A 21,454-nucleotide genomic window follows, 5' to 3' on the forward strand; every position below is an offset into this window, starting at 1 on the left:
GTGCAAGAAATATATGCCAATAAAAAAGTTTAGATAAATGTATTTTAAATAATTCCAATTATAATCTGTCTGAAAGCGGTTCAGTCCTATCGAGCATAATATTCGAAATATATATTTAAAAAATGGAAATGGGAAAGAATATTCATTTTTTAATATCAATGACGATAGATAGAAAATGAATGAGGTTCAAAGAGTTAGACGAATACAATACACATATACATCTATAGATATCAATTCCGTGTGGAAGAAGTCTGTATGATATATGTATATGTTTAGATCTATAATATATTTATAAACCATATAGGATGTGATGTGAATCGTTTCTTTCAGAACCAAATTGCTTGCAGCTTATATATTATTTTGTAATGTTTATTTATTTTTTTTTTTTTTTTTTTTTTTTTTTTATGCATTAGCGTATAGATGTTTTTCAAAAACAATAAGGAATCAACAATATTCATAAAATGTATCAATATAGAATATATGATAAATGTAAATCTAAAACTACGTGTTTATCTTCCTTTTTTTTTTTTTTTTTTTTTTTTTTTTTTTTTTTTTTTTTTGATAATTATAATTAATTTGTATGCTAGGTAATATATAAATATATATAATTTGAAATAATATTTTCTTTGTTGTGTATGAAATAAATAATTTATATGACTCTTGAGTGTGTGTATGTGTGTGTGTCTGTGTAGGTGTATGCAGCGCCATCTAGTGTCCGATGTGCTTCTTGATCAGCGCCTGCAGCAGACGCACCTTCGCCTTCTTCTCCTTGTATTGCGCATAGGTCTCCGTTTCGAGACTCTTTCGGTCCGGCTTCAGCATTTTGCGTCCATTCTGCTCCTCGAATATGGACTCGTATTCCCTAATGGTCGCCTTCAGCACCATCTTCTCGTTGCGCACCCGTTCCAACTGCTCCCACAGCTGGTCCACGCTGAGCGCCGCGATATTCTCCGCCTGTGCTGAGTCTGTGGCGGTTGTTGTGGTTGTTGTTGTCGTTGTGGTCGACTCATCGGAGGAAGCATTCTGTGTTTGGTTGTTTGGCGCCATGGAGTCGCTGGGTGAGTTCGTCGTCTCAGTACTGTTATTCGATGAATACTGCAGCGGTGTCGATGTTGCCTCAAAGACCATAGCCTCATGCTCCAAAATCGTGGGCAGCTCATTCACGCCGGCGCCACCGCCGAACATAATGTGACGGGAGACCAGACGCTTCAGCTGCCTATAACGATCGTAGAGTGGGCGTGCCGCATCTCGCTCTTCCTTGGTTATGGGATGGCCATAGAGACTCTCGAAGTACAGCAGGCCATGCTGGACGGCGCTCTTCTCCTGCACCAGCTGATCCGAAGTCAGCTCCTCCAGCTGCTGTGGCCGATGATTCTGCGTACGCTTCTCGCTGAGATTCTGCAAAGGAATTGAGGCTATTATTAGCTAAGTGCTCAAAGGGCATAAACTGCGTCGCAATCGTCAAACACATCCATCACAAATTTCAAGTGCAAATTGAATTTGTTCCTTAGCAAATTTACAAAATGTCAAATGGGGCTGCCCATAGCGTATAATGCCCCAAAGGCAACCAAGTGCCATCCACTTGACAGTGAAATCGTCGTCTTCGTAAACAAGTCAATTATTATAAATGGAATTTGTGAAAGCAAATGGGTAAAAATAGCATAGGAAAATCGGGAAAAGTGGCCAGTGCAGCCTATATGGCCGCCTCTATATGCATGATATTATCTACCCTTACAATATGAGTGCAGTCGATATCCTATATATGTCAAATATCCATATATATATATATATCCATATATATATATATGATATTATTTACCCCTAAAATATTTCTACATGTTATTTATGCCAATTTCTCTTCCACTTTTCTCTGTCGCTTTGGCAGCCTTTCAAGTTTATTTGTTTTTGTAGTGGATATTTAACATAGACAAGAGGCCTGTCTGCATATCTATGGCTACATATAATCGTGCTTATATAAAATGCAAAAACAACAGTTTCTCAAAACAAATCGTTAGCAAAATATAAATACATATATACAAATACATATACATCTAAGATCACATGTTGCCGTTTATGAAAAAAATATGGCTATGTCTTAAGAACTTTTACTATATACGAAACCCATTTGTCATTTGGGACATTAGAGAAATGACAATATTTTGAAACGGCTTTTATTCAATTTGAGGTCGTGAAATTGAAACCTCACGTGAAAACAGCTTTACTTAAGCGCCTCAAATGCAAACAACTGATAAGAAACAGCTCTGAAATGAAAGTACTTTATATATGTACATATACTATATGACTGATATAGGCATGCAATTATTTCTATATCATATATGTGTTTTAGTTAAATGTATCTATAGTTCAATCTAATTCTAATTCTAGTTCATATAACAAGAGCTCACAGTCTTATCTGTCTGCTACATATAACCAGGCTCAAAGCGTGGGCGTAATAGTGGAAGCCTTAGAACTGAACAGAGAACAGAGAATGATTTAACCCAAGTGTACTATAAAAATAATGCTCTTACAGTGAGTAGCCTCATCTACCTTAGTAATATGTTGACAACATTCTTGATTTTCTATGTACATATATAACTGTTTACTATATAATATATGTTTCATCACATATTTATACATATTTACTTTAAAAATAGAGCTATATTTTTGCGATAGATTTCTTTAATGTTTTGTATTATATTTATGTTAATGATTTTATATGAATATTATTTTTTTTTATGTTGCAAACTTTTCAAACTCTCTTCGCTTATAGATACTTATGTCCATATACTATATGATAGTTTATTAGACAGATATTTCTTCTCTATTCTCTCTTTCACATGAGATGGATTCCATTTCATTTCATTCCATCCTGGCTAATTCTATCCCCTCTCTCTCTCTCTTAACCCAATTTTCTTTAATTTCCTAAGTGTTTGTCACTTTAACTTTTTCCACATATTTCTCATGATGTTTTCGAATCGAACACATGCGCAAGAAACGTCTTGTTCTGCTGAGACACATCCGACTTTTCTCTATATATATATTATTATTTTATTTTATATTTCTTTTTTGACTAGCTTAGACAATGCCATTAAATGATGTTGACGTCAGTCGAGGCGTGTTCTAGTCCCCTTAAATATGTTTCTTGATTTGTCATTTTGGCATTTGCAAAGGAACCCCACCCAGCCCCTTACCCTATTCCCCTTCCCCTTGCTTACCTGCTCGATTTCACTGAGCGTATGCTTCATGCGCTCCAATTTCTTGGCTGCTTCCTGTCCGCTGGCTGCGTAGCCAGCGCCGCAGCTGCCGGCGCCCACTTTCATGCCGAGCGCAGAGATGGGATCAGTCTTAAGCTCGTGACGCTCCTTGCGCAGCTTGCTCAGTTCGGCGAGTGCATTCTTCATGTATTTGTCATTCAAACGTTCTGCTTGGGATGGCCGATAGCCCAGACGCTGCTCCAGCGAATCTTCCAGCTGAACCAGCTTCTTCTTGAGCGCTGTCACTCGGCGATTGATGGCCTTTACGCGCTCTTCGGGCGTCTGGAAAGCCATCATAGCGGGCACCACCTGCTGCATGACATCGCGTGTGCGCATATTCTCCAGCGAGCTAAACGCACGCACTGCATCCATGGGCTCCAGACAATCCATATCCTCGCCAAGCAGCTGCACGCTCGATGCCTGCTTGGGCAGCTGCTGTGGATAGGGCATCACCTTGGCCAGCTTGGCAGCTGCATCGATGTTGCCGCCGGCATGGTGTCTCGAGTGGGCGTAGCGACGGCTCAGCACGGGTGCTGGCTCATCGCCGCGCTCCCAGGGCAGCGACTCCTGGGCGGAGGTCAGATTGAGTGACTGCTGTTGGCGCTGTGGCGGCTTGGCCTTGATGGGCGCTGGATTCGGGGTGGTGTCATCGCTGCCCGCCGAGCTGCAAGAGCTGCTCGTGGTGGGCGTGGGCGAGATGCTGGTGCTGCGCTTGCTCTGAAGCTGCTGTTGTTGCTGCTGTTGCTGTTGCTGCTGCAACTGTTGCTGATGAAAATCAATTAGATTGTTGTCATTGTGATCAGCAATGGTTGCTGCGGTGCCTTGCTGTTGCTGCTGCTGCTGTTGCTTCTTGCTGCTGATGAAACCGCGACGCTCATACTTCAGCGCCGACAGATCATATTTGTAGGCGCTCTGCTCGTCCCGCCTTGAGGGCAGATACTTGCCCATTACGCTGGGCTTCTTGCTGACGCCGGACTTGCGCACCGGCGGCTGACGCGACTTGCAGAAGCGTTCGCTGCTGCGGCGACGCTCGTGCTCGCATTCGCTGTCATCGCTAGCATCGCGCAGCAATTGTTGCTGCTGCTGCTGCTGCTGCTGCTGCTGCTTGCCATTGCCATTGCCGTTGCCATTACGCACCGGCGAATGGGGCTGAGAGCGCGCCGGGCTTGTCTCGAAGCGTGCGCGATCCTTGAGCGCCTCCGCGTTGATAATCAGTGGCACATTGGCCAAAGCCGCATTATTCTCCTGCTGCTCGCTGTTGTCCAGGGGCAGGTCGACGCTGGCGTCGCGCTCGAATTCCTTGCAATAGCTGGCAAAGCTGGCCGTGCGCTTGAACTCCTCGGAGGAGACACGGCGTATGACGTCACATGCGTGGGTGGATGAGCGTTGGTTGTTGAGCTGAGCCTGATTGGGTGTTGTAGCCGCCGTTGGTGTGCCTATTGTTGTAGTTGTTGTTGTTGTCGATGCAGAGTTCACTGTGATTGCTGGATCCGGTTCGGTTAGCAGCTCCTCGCTGTTGCTGCGCTGTAGCTTGCGATCCTGGCTGCTCGCCGAGCAGCTGTCCAGGCGCTCCTTGCGCTTACGTGACTTTTGCCATTCCAGTGGATTTATGATTTCGGGCAGATAGGTGGAATTGAATCGTGGCGTGGCTGTTGCCTCCGTATTCGAGTGCTGCACCACCACATCGCAGCTGTCGGATGTGACAATGGCAACGTCTATGGCTGTGCCTAAGCCTGTGCCTGTGCCAGCGCCTGTTCCCGGCGACGACGATGATGAGGATGACGATGATGATGAGCTGGCGCTTGACGACGACGAATTTGATGAGGAGGATGAACCAGTGAGACGACTCAGGTCGTCTTCGTTAAGGCCAGTTGTGGGATGGCGCATGCCGCACTGCAAAATATGCAATAAGAAATGAAATCCATTAGCATTTAATAAAATACTCGACTATAAATTGAAAGATTGCTCATACGACGCGTATTGCGCTGTCTCGAGACGCTCGCAATCACGAGCCAGTAATTAAAACAACATTTGCCAGCACATGACTCGAAGCAAAAGCCTTGGCTGATTGACAGACTGATTGACTCAAGGCACACCAGCAACGGTAAAAATGAGTTGTCTTTGATTTTTGGCTAGCAAGTGGCAAAGTTTGTAATGCAATTCAAGTTCGTCTGCTTAATTAGAGAGGATATAGTGAATAATTGCTTGATTAACTCCAGCACTGACTCAATCCATAACTTATTTTGTAAGAGACCCATTTAAAGAGAATTCTGCTATCAATGGCTCGCTCATATATCTAAAATTAATGCATATTGATTGACTGATTGATTAGTTGACATACTGACTCAACGCACAGCTGCATGACTAAGAAATAGAAAATTTAATTTAAGATAAATAATATAGATTAATATAATGAACTGACCAATTACTCGACTGAAAGACTGACTCGATACCCAACCAAGAAAGCCATAAAAATACATGCACAATAAATTGACATCATTCATTCACATTTATATATATATCTATATATGTATCTGCCAGAATTCACACTCTGCAGCCAAATAGAAATTAAATAGAAATAAAATTGATTAAAATTGAATGAAGAATAGATTCTCATTATGACCGCGCAAAACCGCTTAATATGGCTCGTTAAATAATTAAGCACAAAAAGTGTTAAATGTCAGGCGAGGCGACATTTATGCGACCGCCCATTAAATGGGTTAATGTAACTCCCATGAGTAATACGTCTTACTAGCTGCTAGTTGGCTACGATATAGTTGCAATGTCATGCTTGGCGCTCTGCCTCAGTCATAAAGGCGCAAACAGTTGCAATTCCACTCGAAAGTGTTTAACGAATAGTTAAGTGACAGATTTCTCGTAATAGCCCGAATAGCTGTTCAAGTTATGTAAGACTTTGCAGTTTTGTTGACATATGAGTAAGAGTCTGGATCGGAATATTTTTATAAAAGAAATTACTGACTTACTAATGAAGTTCAAGTTAAGTCATAAAATATTAAAGTGTATTATTTAAAATATAATCTATAACTTAGTTTGCAACTAAAACTGAATGAATATTAAAAATGATTAATTAGTTCGCTGGGGCTCGCATGGGCTGACTTTGGCTTAGAATTGCCTAAGAAGTTCGTACAGTAATAAATATACTTTAAAACCGTTGCTAATAGAGACTAAGAATATACAGACGTATGAAGAATATATATAGCATATATAGTAAAATTTATAAAAATATATGAATATATAAAAATATATTATATGAATTCAATTTATGCCTCTGTCAAGCCCATGCAAATATATTTTGCTTATATAAGAAAGAAAATTAAAAAAAAAAAAAAAAAAGTATAAATTGCTAATCCCTATAAATTCTTTTTTTTTCCAGTCCTGACACATATACGTAAAAAAAAACATATATGTTTATATGTATTTATACATCCATAAAATGCTATAATATTTTTTTTAATCCTAGTTTCTTTATATATTAACATTAAATAAATTAAATGAATATAAAACATTTTTATATTATAGTATATTATTTTATAAGAAGGTTAAGCAATATATAAAACTCGTAAATACATTTCAGAGTGTCCGACAGACAAATCTCTTAAATTTTCTCTACAAGGCGAACACGCCAGGCAGTTAATGAAAAATGTAAATATTTTTTAATAAAGAATCGAGCAGTTATTAGCACAACATTTCACGTTGATAATCAACCGTTGATGTGGATTAAAAATAGAACCTAATTGAACTGAAGTCTAAAAAGAGCTTTGGTAGAAATGTAAATGTATTCTCTAAAGAATAGCCGAGCTGCTATGAAAATGAATATTATCAATAAAATTGATTTAGATTGTTAGTTGCTCGAATTTTCTTGATATTTAGGCATATACACAGTCATATAACTGTGTGCGTTGACTAATTGCTGAATGCAATGCAGAAAAATATTATAGATAATCGCTGAAGTCTAAAATTACTCAAGGTTATCACTAAAACTTCGAGCTGCTTTTAGAAAATAGATAAAGTATAGCTGTCCTAAGTAAGTGAAAATTAGATATATTTATTGGTATATTTAAATTATTAATAATTTCTACGTTTATATGACGAAATCCTTGCAAAACCTAATAAATGTTAATAGTCCTTGAAGTATTTCATAACTAATCATTAACTCAAGATTGGCATATCCCTATAAAAACTTCATATATCCTTGAAAAATACTAGCTCCAATATTTTTTTTCTCATCGCCTAACGTTATATAAGCAACAAATTAGCGGTCCGCGCTTTTGGGGCAACTACAACTTCACAATCATTTTCTACAAATTGTTTAAGCAAATAAAAATGTGACAATTTAATGATAAGCCATATAATGACATTAATAATAATAATAATAAAAATAAATAATATTAATTTGATTTATTTACCAGAAAGTATGTAATAATTTTTGGCGTCATTGTAACTTTTAACTAAATATATCAGTCTATTGCTGTTTCTATATATATATACTTTTATATATATAAGAAAGTACTAATTTAAATATCACAATTTTTTATTTCTATAAATTTATCACAAATTGGCAACGAAATTATAATAAAGAAATCGTTGCTGACTTCATATGAAAAATTGCCAGCAAATTTATTTCAATCGAAGGCAATTGAAAATTTGCCGACTTTCAACGAATTAAAGTCAAGTTGAAGTTTAAGGTTTTGCTTGATTTATGTTTTAACTTTGTTCAGTTTGTTTTTATTTTCATTGCATTTGAAAATTGTGTTTTATCACAATTTAAACGCAAATGCAATATTTCACATGTTTTGTTAAATAGTTTTGCTTGTTTTTTTTTCCCCTCTTCTATTTTGTTTTTCCGTAGCACTTGAAAATGTTTTTTATTTATTTTTTTTATATATATAAATTTATTTTCGTTGTTTTCTCTGCGCGCGCCGAAATGCGATTAAATTCATTTCAACGTCGACCTCGCAAATTATATGCGAAAAATCTGGCGAGCACAGGCGAATGAGCGTTAGTTTGTGTGAGAGAGCGGGAAAAGCGTACAGGGAGAGCGAGCTAGAGAGAGAGAGAGAGCGCGCGCACTTCTGCGCACAAATCGATCATAGCGGAGACTGAGAGAGCAGACAGGCAGGCAGGCAGAAAGAGAGAGAAAGAGAGTGTGCGATTGGGTTAGTGAGTGAGAGCGGAAGTACAAAGGTGCGAATATTTTCGATAGACTGCAGACTACAAGATTTTTGGCGGCTGACCTTATCAGCCAGCGCAATCGGGCGTATGCTTGATATATATATACGTATAGACATATATATATTACTGTTTTGACTTCATTATTTATGAACTGTTTTGTTTTTCTTTAAGTGGGGGGGATTTTAAAAAATAAATCACGCTAATTTGTCGGCTGTTTATGGACATGTTTATGAATTTATGCGCTTGTTGATGCCCAAAAAGCGAATAATATTAATAACAGCAGTAGCACATGCAAAATTTCAATTCAACTCAAATAAAGACATTTGATATGCAAGCAGCGCGCACAGCAACAGCAGCAACTTCCTGAACAATAACAGTAAACAGTAAACATTTTGTTGTTTTCCATTTTTCAAGTGCAATGTCACAGCAAAAGGTCGCCAAAGCAACAATTGTCAAGTGAAGCCAAAAATGAGCACACAATTAGAGCTAATTAACGCTGGCCGCTGGCTGAGGCTGCTGGCCACATTGCACAAAAGCAGAACTGTGTCAATCACCCTGCTTATGGGTTACGCACATACACTCAATTGATTGTTATTGTTATTGTTGCTGCAACAGACAACATTCAGAAAGTGAGAGAGGCAGCGAGAACAGCAATTTGAGAATCTCAACGAATCACAATTAAAGCCCACGCGTCGCTGACGTCAATGTAGCAGCTGAGTGAGAATGAGGGGAAAGGAGGGGGGGAGAGAGAGTGAAGGAGGGCCGTCTCTAGATACACACAAAATGGACGACGTGATCGCAGACAGTTGAGCGCTACCAGCGACAACAACAACAACAACAACAACAAAATGCCAAAAGGACAAACCCAAACCCAAGTCTCTATGAAATTGTGGCGCGTGCAAAGCCTCATGCCCACGTTCGAAAGCCCCGCATTAATGCTTATCAATTTAATTGGACCAAACTTAAAGACACATCGAAAATGGCAGGGAACGAGGCATTTCTTTTGTCAAAGGAATTTACAAGCGCTGACAGCACAAAATTAATGAGCAGCAATACAAATAATTTCATAGATATTTGATAAACCTTTATAAGTATTCAGATATACATATAAGATATACATATGTATATATCTCTGCCTATCATATTGCAATATCGAAAGCACGCGCAACGCTTAGTTGAACTTAATATCAAATAAAATAAATATTGAAATGGATTTTGTGGCCAGCTATCTTTTAATTAATATTTAAATAAACAGCTTTTATGTTTGCTTTAGGCTTAACTACAGCTATCTGGCAACGCTGGTTGAGTATGTGTGCCACATTAAGTTGGCTGCGCTTAGGGCATGACAGGATATGATGAAATATGAGAGTCTAATAATAAAATTGTATATTATTGCAGTTTACTTGTGATATAGTTTATTTTATCTAATCTAGTCTGCTTTTTAAATTCATGGAATTTAGCTTGGATTTAAGTAATTCCAAATCTGTTATAAATTCATTATATACTATTTAAATGTTTCATAACCCAGTCACATTATCTATCTACTGCAAGTATCTTTATCATTATTTATTTTACTGCAACTCTCTACATTACTTAGTCTTTCAGACGTATCCCAGTATCTTGCCATTTCGACTTAAAATTTGTTTTGGTATCTACCATCCGCTTCACAATCTGTCACTTTTTCTATTAGCCAATTTATCTCTCCTTTCTTAATCTCTCTATCGATATGCTCTGTTAGCTGTCTATCAACAAATATCTTTATATACATATTTGTTCAACTGTTTGTCAATCTTCTGTCAACTTTTCTATTCATATAAGAAATGCCATATGAAGTCTGTCAGCAAATATCTGCGTATTTCAGACATCTAATATATTCAATCTATAAGCAAATTTCTTCATTGTTTTCTATTTTTAATTATTTTTTTGCATATGGTATTTTTTAAAAATATTTGTATTTGACACATAGAGAAAGGTATATTTAATAAGAGCATATGCGTGATATAAGAATTTATCAAACTTAAGTTTCTTTGCTAGAAATGAAATAAGATCAGTCCAATTACTGTAAATAATATTTCTGAATAAAAGTTTTTTTTTTTTTTTTTCAAGGCAAAATTCCGCACATTAAATGTAAAGTCTGACTCTAGATTACTATATCATCTTGGGGACGGCAATGTAGTTCCCCAGTTCAGTATAGTATGACTAAAGATTGCAATATCTCTCTTAGGATGAGTTATTATTCAAAGCACATTAATATAAGTCCCCATTGCTTTTATAATCAGTCAGGCGTAAAAAGAAAAGATACAGAAATTGAATTTCTTTCAAAGCAAAAGTTTGATAGCTATAGTAACTAAATACCCCGCTATTCTCTTATGTATATCTAAATAATATTATGCTTTTATTGGCAACAATTCTAAATATAGTATCCCATTATGTTCACATTTCTAAACATTGCCTTGATTTAGCTATAATTAACGGACCACGACATATTTATAGTCTTCTTGCGAATTTGTTTTTGTTACGTATTTCCGTATTACGTTTATCAATTGTTTATAATATTCGCAAAGAGAGCACCAGAGAGAGAGAGAGAGAGAGAGAGAGAGAGAGAGAAATTGCTGATTTAACGACTGTTTATGCCCCCAAATGTGGCAGCTGGCTGCCTTATGAGTCACTCAACACAAAGAAACAAATGCAGACGCAAACAGAAAAGACTCAGACAAATATCTAAAATTGCAGACTCAGCTAAATGCAATTAGTTATTAACATAATTGATAAAGGCCAACGCATGAGTGTAGAAAAACCCAACTTTGCACTTAATTACGATAAAAACTAGTCGGAATGTTGCAGTGGGGCAACACCGATTACATAATACTCGTTCTTGGTCCAAAAGCAGTTGAAGTATCTTTGATAAATCACTTTATGAGGAATCTGATGCAACTTAACTGTTAGATATGAAATCTCTAGCTCACAAACTTTGGTAGGCAGGAGCCTCGATCTTCCACGCCTCCAAAAGACATATGCATATAAGGTTTGCTATAAAGAGGAGTTCAACAATCACTGGTGGTAATAACTCTTGCACATTACGCAATACCAATATACTCTTTTCAATTCGTGAGCGAGCATGAAGTGTTTTAGGCTACCCGCTGATAAGCCCTATAATAATAATTAATAAAAAAAATAAATGATAAACAGGTAGCTTCAACCCATTAAAGCAATCAATATGTGAATCGAAAATGTTTTTTGCTACAAAAAAAAAATTCATTTCTGATAAGCACAATGAGTCATAATCCATTTTTAAAATGGCCTGAGAGTGTGTTCTTGTTTATATTTAAGTAATATACGTATATATTCTTATAGTTATTTCAAGATATGGCCCACCTGCTTACAATGAAATGTAATAGAAGCAAAGCTTATGCAATCAAAATTTCCACCTGCAGTAAAGCGTAGCAAATACATGAAATAACAGCATTCAAAAGAAATTCAGATTAGAATTCAATGCTATTGAACTATGACCGCACATTACATGTGTAACACGCCCACTCGAAATAATCATGAAATGCAAACGCAACAACAACAATTTCAATGTGCCTGGACACGCGCTTTAATCAAATTGTTTACCTCACAGCAGAAACGGGCACGAAAACAAAGTCATGAGCAAAGTAGGAAAGGAAAACAAACCTTCGCCTCAGTGCACAGCAACAGCCACAGCAACAGCATCATACACACACACACAATACACACATATATGGCACCCACTCACAGCATGCTGCTAAAATCGGTAACAAGCGGCGTATGCGCAATGTGCGCATTTTAACAAATCCATGTAAATTCAGCGTCACAATCAAATAAAATAAACTGAAATGAAATGGACAATGTGAAGTAAAAAAAAAAAAAAACTGTGAAAATATTTTTAAATTCTTTTTATGGGGCGCACGGCGTGCAAATATTGAAAAGTCAGTTGTTGATTTTTTTTATTCATTGTACGTTGTTGATAAGATTCGCCGGGCTGGCTAGCCGTAGTGGCGCAGACTGCCTAACGCCAGCGTAGACCGGCTCAAACCGGTGGCCAGGTAAAACAGCTGATTAAAGGTAATCGCAGCAGCTCTCTTTAGCAACTCAGCAGATCATTGTGTGTCTGTGTGTGTGTGTGTGTTGGCTGCTGTTACTCTCATTATGTTATTGCAGCAGTTGTATAAGCAGTGAATTAGTTGAGAAATGATTTAGCTGTAAGTATATTGAGTAGTTGAAGGAGGATTTGAGGATGTCAAAGTATTTTCCCAGCAATTGATTAATGTTGCTTGAAAACTTCAGCAATTGTTTGTGAATGGGTCTATGAGTAATTGTCAGTACTTCGAATATATTTAATAAATAATTTATGTATTCAATCTAGCTAATGTACTCACTCAAGCACTCAAAAGTATTTATGAGTGTTTCTATATCAATGTAAGTACTTAAAGTGCTTAAAGGTACATAAAATACCTGAAGTATTTCCTTCTTTTCATATTTTGCAGTCAATTGATGGGAGAAATCTAGATAAATTAACTTCTAACTTCTAAATGTAAGTAATTTGGATATATTTTGGCAACAGCCAAAGTATTCATACTAATCTTCATACTACGAAAGACAACTGCATAGCAACTGATTCATGATATGAGCTTACAGAAACTACTCAAGAATTTACTGTAAATATTTGCGAGTGTTTCTATATCAAAATAAGCAATTAAGTATTATGAGAACCATGTGGAAGTATAGTTCGAATGTTTGAGCAGGTATTAATGAATGAGTTTATGTAATGAATGAGTCTTGTAAGTACATTGAATATACTACACTCATTCAATAATAAATTGATATCAATTACTTACAAAGCCCCTCCACAAAGTAAGTACTTTGAGTATATGCATTCGTATTTGAAGCATGAAAAATATTCTTTCTATTTACAGAACCACCTGATAGTGACTACTGTATATATACATTAACCATAGAAAATTAAATTCTCTTACTAAAGTAAATATTTTAAGCATGCGAAATGCTGCCAGTAAGTACAATGAGTATATATCAAAGAATTTAAAGTTTTCCAACTATTTCTTGCAGCTGTTGAGACAACAATTGACGTGGCCATTTGATAATAACTAAGTTCTTCTTATCGAAGTAAGTACTTGGTAGCAAGTGCTGGACGTACTTTGAGCATATGCATACACATTCGAAATAATGAATGTATGTGTTTTACTTTCAGTCAGAGCTGAGTGTTAATTCAATGTAATCAAGCTCATAAAGCTAAGCACGTCTATTTAAGTAAATACCTTGAAGTGTTTGTAGCATTTAGTGAAAGTACTTTGAATATTTGTGTACGAGTATTTGAAAGTACTCGAAAACATTCCGTACAGTCTGCTAATAAATTTCGTAATAAACAAATTATTATATAGCTCAATATTTTTTAGAGTTAAACAACCCTAATATATATACGAGTACTTTAAGTATTATATTTTATTTCTAATATTCTAATATGCCTGCTATGCGCCTAGACAAATTAATGTGTCAAATTAGAGAACGAGCTCATAAAACACTATTTATGACACACACATAAACAGTTTAGAGTGCTTAGGCGAGTCTAAGCGTATTTAGAGCAAGCGATTAGGCGCCTTGAACACAAATCAAATTGCTAAATGTGTGGCGGTGTGAGTAAATCTTATTGATTCATATCTAAGGTGGGTGTGTGCATGTGAATGTGGTTCGAGTGCTTGAGTATTTTAAGAATATATGAACTGCCTGCTCAAGCTTTTCAGTTTATTGGCAATGCCTAATTAATGTGACAAAGCGAACAAAATATTCCTTTCCTTGGCAATGAATCGATCATATTTCGTTTGACTATATTTAGTCGCTATACTTTAGTACTTAAGGTATTTTTATATGCTATCTACCCTGACAGCGTGTAATTAATGTGCCAGACAGAAAAAAAGTAACAATAATAATTAAACGCCCGGCCATACATCAGCTTGATAACATCTAAGAATTCGCTTCGATTTATATGGCTTTCTTTTTATGTCCAATGGAAGAGGCTGTCAATGCTAGATAGAGTCACATATTGATTGTATTCCCTCTCTCTCTTCCGCTCTCTCTTTCTCTCTCTTTCTATTTTCTATATTTATTGTGCGCTATTTTTGGTATAATTCCATTTAGGTTTTGTCTAATCAATGCCAAGGCTTCCAACAATTTAACAACTATCGACTAAACAAAATCATTTTGTTTTATATGTGATTCGATGGAAAACTTTCTTGAGGCTTTCTTGCCACAGAAATGCGTTTCATGTGAAGCACGTGCGGCATGGATTGTGCAACACAAGAGAGCAAGGCAGAGAGGGAGAGAGAGAGAGCGAGACCAAGAGAGAGAGAAGCAGAGACAAAGAGCTTGAAACCGGCAAATCAGCAAACGAGTTACTGACGTCACGTTTTAAGGTGTGCGTGTGTGTGTATGTGTGTGCGTGTGTCGCCACAAAATGTCAGTGGAATAAAACCAAAATCAAGCAAAACAAATAAGAAAAAAAAAAAAACAAATGCAAATGTGATATACACAAATATTTAATTATTAATGTTTATGGGAGAGCAAATTAGGCAAATTTGTGAACCCAGCAAACCAGAGATTAGCTAAATTAATTTGCATATACTCTATAAGAAGAAATTTTACTTTTAGAATAGCATATGCATTATGTTCAATAGATGAGTCTATATTAGTATAGGTCATAGTTGATAAGCTGTATAAGTAGCCGATTGTTTGAGAAGTCGAGTCCATTACAGACACGTTTCGTGATGAATATTATGAATATAAATGAATATTAGATTTGCGATTCATTCTGAACATTAAACGATCAATTACACGCCGTGATTTTAAATTAAAGGCACGCTTATCAGAGCAGAGATTAAGAACAGTTCAACGTAGGTCTCATCTCTCTCATATATCAGGTCTGTTCGAAAAGTATAGCTAATTTCGTGTTTTCTCAAAGTTTTCCCCATGAAATTATAATGCCATATTATAAAATGTTACCTTTACACAAACAAAAGGAAAACACCTGCTTTTAATATGACATATAAACACAAAAAAAAAACAAATAGAGAAATTCTTTATGAGCAGACAAAGGTTAAGCGAATACAAAGCCTATATAAAGCTCATAAATCAAAAAACACTTAAAAGCGTTGACAAAAGTGGAGAAAAAAGGAAGGAAAGCAATATTTAAATATGCAAAAATTAAATAAAAAATGTAAATAAATCAGAGAATCACAGAATGGTTCATAGATAATGGCGATTGGGCAATGGAAGCGGCAATCTGAAAACTGGAAGCTGGGAATTGAAATGGGGCAAAGTACGTGTTGGCGATTACGATTACGCCTACTCTATGCGATGGGGCTTTTGATTGGCGGCACGTGACGCAATCAGCGGTTGCATTTCATTGATGATTTCTTTTATTATTATTATTGTTTTTGTTGCTGCTGCTCCTGCTGCTGTATTTCAATTAATATAGAAATTGTGTATTTTTACTCGCATTTCGTTAAAATCAATCAAGTTCAATTGAAGCAGCGCACTGCAGACACTCGAGTATAAAATTTCTTTCTTTCCAGTTTCGTGAACTTTGCCAAGCATTGATCAAGCAAATATATATGTATATATATTATATACTCCATATATATATGACTGTATTTTGCCTTGATTTATGCGTCTGTCTGGTGAAGGCGAACAGGTTTTTTTTTTTTTATTTTTCGTTTGAAATTTTTTGCATACCACTTTTCTGCTTTAATTTTGTTTCAATTTTGCTTTGCCAAATGAGGTTTGATTTTTTGTCAACTGCTGCCACGTGCCAGACTGGTACTAGCTCTCGGCTCCCACCTTTGAGATAGTTGTTGCTTTTTCGTTTTCTTTTTGTATATTCATGGTATACAAATGGCACGAGATTTTTGAATGAGCTCATACTAAGTCTCAATGTGAACAGCGAGAATCTCTGTCTAACGAACAAGTAATATACATATTATCAACGATGTTTATGAAAACATATAAGAATTTTTGGCATTAGACTTGTAGATATCCTGTAGAAAAGCTTTAAGTAATAAAATTACAAAAATTTAACTGATTAATCAGAACTGAATTATAATAAGAGCTTGACAACTTAACTGAAAGAGAGAGAGTGAGGGATAGTGAAAGAAGAGAATAAATTCATAACATATGTGACCTACTAGAAACTCTCTTATGAAAGGATTTCGTCATGCACTGAAATAAATTTTCGTTGAGAAAGAATGAATCCCTAAGCTGCTTCAGATATCAAACAACCCAATCATAATGCAATTATATAATTTTTCATAAAAAATTAACATAATCTTTGCCCTACGCTTCCTCATATATACCCTACACATTAGCATAAGATACCCTGGAATCTCGCCCATCATTTTGGCATTTTTTTTTTTAATTGCCACTGCATATATTAAAAAACATTTCAAATTTCTTCACAGTACAATGCTAAAAATACATTTTTAATGTTTTTTTTTTTTTTTTTTTGTGTACTTTTCAAATCGGTTCAAAAATAAACGAACGTAAAAAAATATATACATATCTGCACAGTGTGAACTCTGTGAATTATCTAAATATAGACAAATTTACACATTTTGCTCGTGGCTTGATCGATGTGATTTGTTAATTGAAGTACAATAGCCGTGTGAATGCGGAGGCTAAAGAAAAAGCCGACGCCACCAATTGTCTGGTGCTGAGAGATAAATTCATGTTAAAATATGAATGTATATGAATATATGATGTATATATATGACGTGTATATATGTATATGCGTGCCTAGATGTATATTCTTATATACAGAAAAGTTTTGCAACTTTCTATACAGCATACTTTTTAATGTACAGCCTTTCTATGTGGTTCTCATAGAAATTGGGATGGATGTGTGTGCAAATGAACGAACGAATGAATAGGAACGTATGAATGCATGAGTGTGTGAGTATATGAGTGTATATATGAATGATGAATGTATGTATGAATGTAGATGTCTGAATGTATGTAGGAATGAATGTATGACTATATGCATGCATGAACGATATTAAATTCTTTATAGTTCTATACATCGATACATCTGTATATAACAATATTGTTATACAACAATTTTTCCATCTCTAAAGCACATTTCAATAAAAGCAATGACAACAAAGCCTTTGTATGCTATTCTCATTAATACAACTAAGTTCCACAAATCAACAAGGCTTAATTAAAAGAAAATATAAACAGATATCGCTATAAAAACCTTCACTTTATATATGTATATATTTTCCTAAATAAACAACGCATTCAATTGACCTCCCAAGGTAACGCCTATTGGAGCTCGGCTCATCTTCCATTTTGTTAATATTTTCGTAATTGACAAACGTCTTATTGACTTGTCTAATAAGCCATGTAATTTTTTGGGTCAACAGCCACAAATGATGGGGATTGCATGACGGCGACAACTGTGACGTGCAGATTGTTAGCACGTAAATAAATTATGCGAAGCGAAGTGAGGAATAGGTAGGTATTCATGGGTGGGGGGTGTGGTGCCTAAAAGCACGCAACAGTTTGTTAAAATCGCGCGACAACAGCGACAAGAGTGAGAACAGGTAGAAACAACAAGCAAATATTGGGACAGTCGCATTACCCAAATGGAAAATTTATAGCTCAGTGGAGTAGTCGTCGAAAAAGTATGTTAAAATGTGACAGAAAGAGAGAGAGAGAGAGAGCGCCTTTAACTATATAACTATATATGTATGTATATATGTCACAGTGAATGCTCAGCTGTGCTTCTATTGGAGTACAGAAGACTAATGCAGAGTCTTACCATTGATGCGTCAGCGGCAAACAAAGAATAATATGTATATGTACATATATGTATATAGAAACTACAATAACAAATTAATCGATTCAATGGAAATGTTATGGAAAAAATTCAGTTGGTAGCGCTTACGATACGAAAGATATGAAAATCGCTTTGTCATAGACAAACAACACTATCTATTACATTGAATGTTTATGTTCTGGGCAAATTGGATATCAATCATGATTGACATAAACAGTGCAAAGACGAAAGAGATAGAGAGATTGGCAGAGAGAGAGAGAGAGAGAGTTAAATTGAGGTAGCTAGCAAAGTCCAGCCACTGTGTTTATCAACAACTGCCAATAATCGGTTCCATGAAGTTCTATTTTGTGCCTGGCAACGCTCGGCTTACAAATGCAAAAGGTGTGAATTTCTTTATAGCAATATATCAAAAATGAAATCCAACACGATTAGCAACAAACTGAACAAAGGTGTGAAATGGATTATCAATAATTGTGACAGACGGACGTCAAGGCAATAAATTAAGTTAACAGCCGACCAGCCGAAATGATTGACAAACACAGAGAGAGAAAGAGTCTGGGAAATATATATAGAGAGTGGTAAATTCGCTCTAGATCTTTGAGTTTTAGTAAACGCATAGAAATTCAAGGTATAGCTAACTTTGGCAAAGTGCAAAATTTGCATAGAATCTTCTTCTTTGAGACATTATAGAAAACTTCTCAGCGAAACAAAAATATATTCGAATGTTTATTGAAATAATCAAGTTGTTGTTAATTTTAATCCTTAGCTTGCTTTAGAAAACATCTTTTAAAAGTACAAATTTTGTAGCAAAAATTAAAAATATTTCATTGAAAAGTTGTGGATTAACAGTTTCCTACAGAAAGATGAAAAGCAATTCTCAAAGTATTCCATTTTTATGAAAATTTTTGCAGATAAAGAAGAAAATTAGATTTTTAATTTGTTTAGGAAATTAAAGAAAAATTTGTATTAGAATTTGCAAATAAACCACAATTAACATGAACATATTAAAGGATGGTCATTATGACCATATTATAGAAAGATTTTCAGTATTAAAAATGTTTGTGCATTAGAAAAATTCGGGTAAGATCGCGAAATAGTAAATTATAAGAGAGAAAAGTCATATAATACTTGAGTCTATAAAGTTCGTCGACATTCAACTATGTATACAGCCACAGCTGTTCAAAGAACACTTAACTCCAACAGTATATAATACTAATAATAATTACTATAAATAATCAGTAGAATTCCTTTGTGCTACAGACTTTGTAAATACATGGATAAAGTAAAAAGATCGTATATACATCACATTAAAACCTGAAATTGCTTGAAAAGAATCGTCTCGTGCCAAAATAAAGTAAAATAATCTATAAGGCTAGCTGATCTTTGTTAAACCCAAGTGTTCTACTCTGACTCAGCATTATCAATTCTATTATTATAAAAAAAAAAAAAAAAAAAAAAAAAAAACAATCTTGGAACGCTGGACTATGAATAAAGATCATCGATTAGAGAACAGCTGTTTCTCATTTGTCTCAGTGTAGTTTTTCTTGATGGCCTACGTGCCCAAGCAAATAAAATTTTCGGAAAATTCCAGTGACAAGGGTGGAAAATTACCAAAAGACAGCAAAGCGTTAATCCAATAGCCTAATGTCTATTGACCCTCAAATACTTATTTATTATTTATTCATAAATAATTGAATATATTAGTTATACTTACAACGCAAGCCTTAACGGACTTCCAAAGATTTCTCGCAAAGTCTTCAATTTTGCTGATTTTTCCACGTACTTTCGCCAGTTGCACGACGTTATTGTTTAACACAAACCACGAATAATAACAATAATGATAATAATAATAATGATAATAACAATAATGATAATAATAATGAGAATAAGAATAATAATAACTATATATCGAAAGCTCGCGTACACCGAGTAGCGTTACAAAGAAACAACAAAATAAATCTCCACTTGGACCTCTGTTCCTTGTTTGGGGGAAGCGGAGGCAATTTTAGTCAAATAAGTTGTTGCAAAAAATAGTCACATTTCAGGCTTTGACACCCCGGCGATCACACACACACGTTGGCACACACATGCGAATCCGATGATCCTGGCTATTATTGCTTGACGGCTCGATTGATGGATTTTGATTGATCGATCGATTGATGACTAATGTTGTAGACTTAAATTGTTAACTTTGGTATTGTAGCTTTGTTGATCTTAAGTAGAACTCCTGGTTTTTGCTGTTATTGTTGTTGTTGCTTGGTCCAAGGCTCGCTCTTTAGCTATCACGCTCTCTCTCTCGCTCTCTCGCTTTCGCTCACTCTCTCGCTCGGTCTATCGATCTATCTGTTATACAGACATTGGGGACTCTCAGTACAGCATCAGTTTTATTTTTTTCTTAACCTTATACTGACGATTGCGCTGATCTATGACAAACTCATATCGCGATCTCTGCACATTTTCGCTATCTAAATTAAAACAGCTCAAACCGAGTAGGCGTAGAACTCCTAGCGAATACGTTGTGACTGAATTATAAGGCCCGTTCGGATGCAAATTAATTAGGCCGCCTCTGCTGCAAGCTGTTGCAACTGTTGCGGTTGTTCAAGCGGTGAGCGCTTTATAATTAATTAAATCGATTTAGCACTCGAATGCGATCGCTTTCCACTTAATCCCGTGAACAGGCTCCTCGCACTGCAACGTTCGGCAAGTGAATGAGCTCAGCCGGCACACCTGACGCACTTTTTGTATGGAAGCGCAGCGCCTTGTATTCGTATTCGTATCCTGCGATCGGCCTTTCCAGTTACTTTGCGCTCAGTCTGTCGCTCTCTCTTCCTCTTTCGCCCTCTACTGCTCTCTTGATGCTGTTGTGGTTGCTGCAGTTGTTGCTCGTACGTTCGCTCGCTCGCTCTCACACTCGCACGCTGTTGCTCTCCCTCTTCCACTATTCCACTAGCGCGCGTTTGTGTGTGTGTGTTTGTGCCTGTGGGCTGACTACGGCTGCTTTAGGAAGTGTGTTGAGACGAGCCGATATCTAAGCATGTGTCGCTGTGATTTTCGACTGCAGCAGCTGCTTGCGCCGCTCTCTGGAAGTGTTGTGCTACTTTTTCGCCTTCTTCGTCCAGCAACAAAAAGGTTTTCCACT

The 21,454-nt window shown here is 36.3% G+C and overlaps 1 protein-coding gene across 1 annotated transcript; it reads right to left on the reverse strand.

Moving 5' to 3' along the window:
- Positions 1–665: 665 nt before the first annotated feature.
- LOC6578857 (protein FAM13A) lies at positions 666–20,320 on the reverse strand. The gene is made up of 3 exons (XM_032730771.2): positions 20,030–20,320; positions 3,216–5,147; positions 666–1,398 (listed from the first exon to the last, which is right to left on the reverse strand). The coding sequence occupies exons 2-3, from the start codon at positions 5,139–5,141 to the stop codon at positions 709–711; spliced, it is 2,616 nt and encodes an 871-aa protein (XP_032586662.1). The 5' UTR covers positions 5,142–5,147; positions 20,030–20,320; the 3' UTR covers positions 666–708.
- Positions 20,321–21,454: the final 1,134 nt, after the last annotated feature.

The sequence above is a fragment of the Drosophila mojavensis genome, unplaced genomic scaffold, assembly GCF_018153725.1.
Source record: "Drosophila mojavensis isolate 15081-1352.22 unplaced genomic scaffold, ASM1815372v1 contig_80, whole genome shotgun sequence".
Taxonomy (NCBI): domain Eukaryota; kingdom Metazoa; phylum Arthropoda; class Insecta; order Diptera; family Drosophilidae; genus Drosophila; species Drosophila mojavensis.

Bases quoted from the DNA above. Each gene is read 5' to 3' on its own strand.
- LOC6578857 (XM_032730771.2), bottom strand. From the start codon at position 5,141: ATGCGCCATCCCACAACTGGCCTTAACGAAGACGACCTGAGTCGTCTC. The intron at 1,399-3,215 runs GTAAGCAAGGGG...ATTCCTTTGCAG, and splicing joins CGCTCAGTGAAATCGAGCAG to AATCTCAGCGAGAAGCGTAC.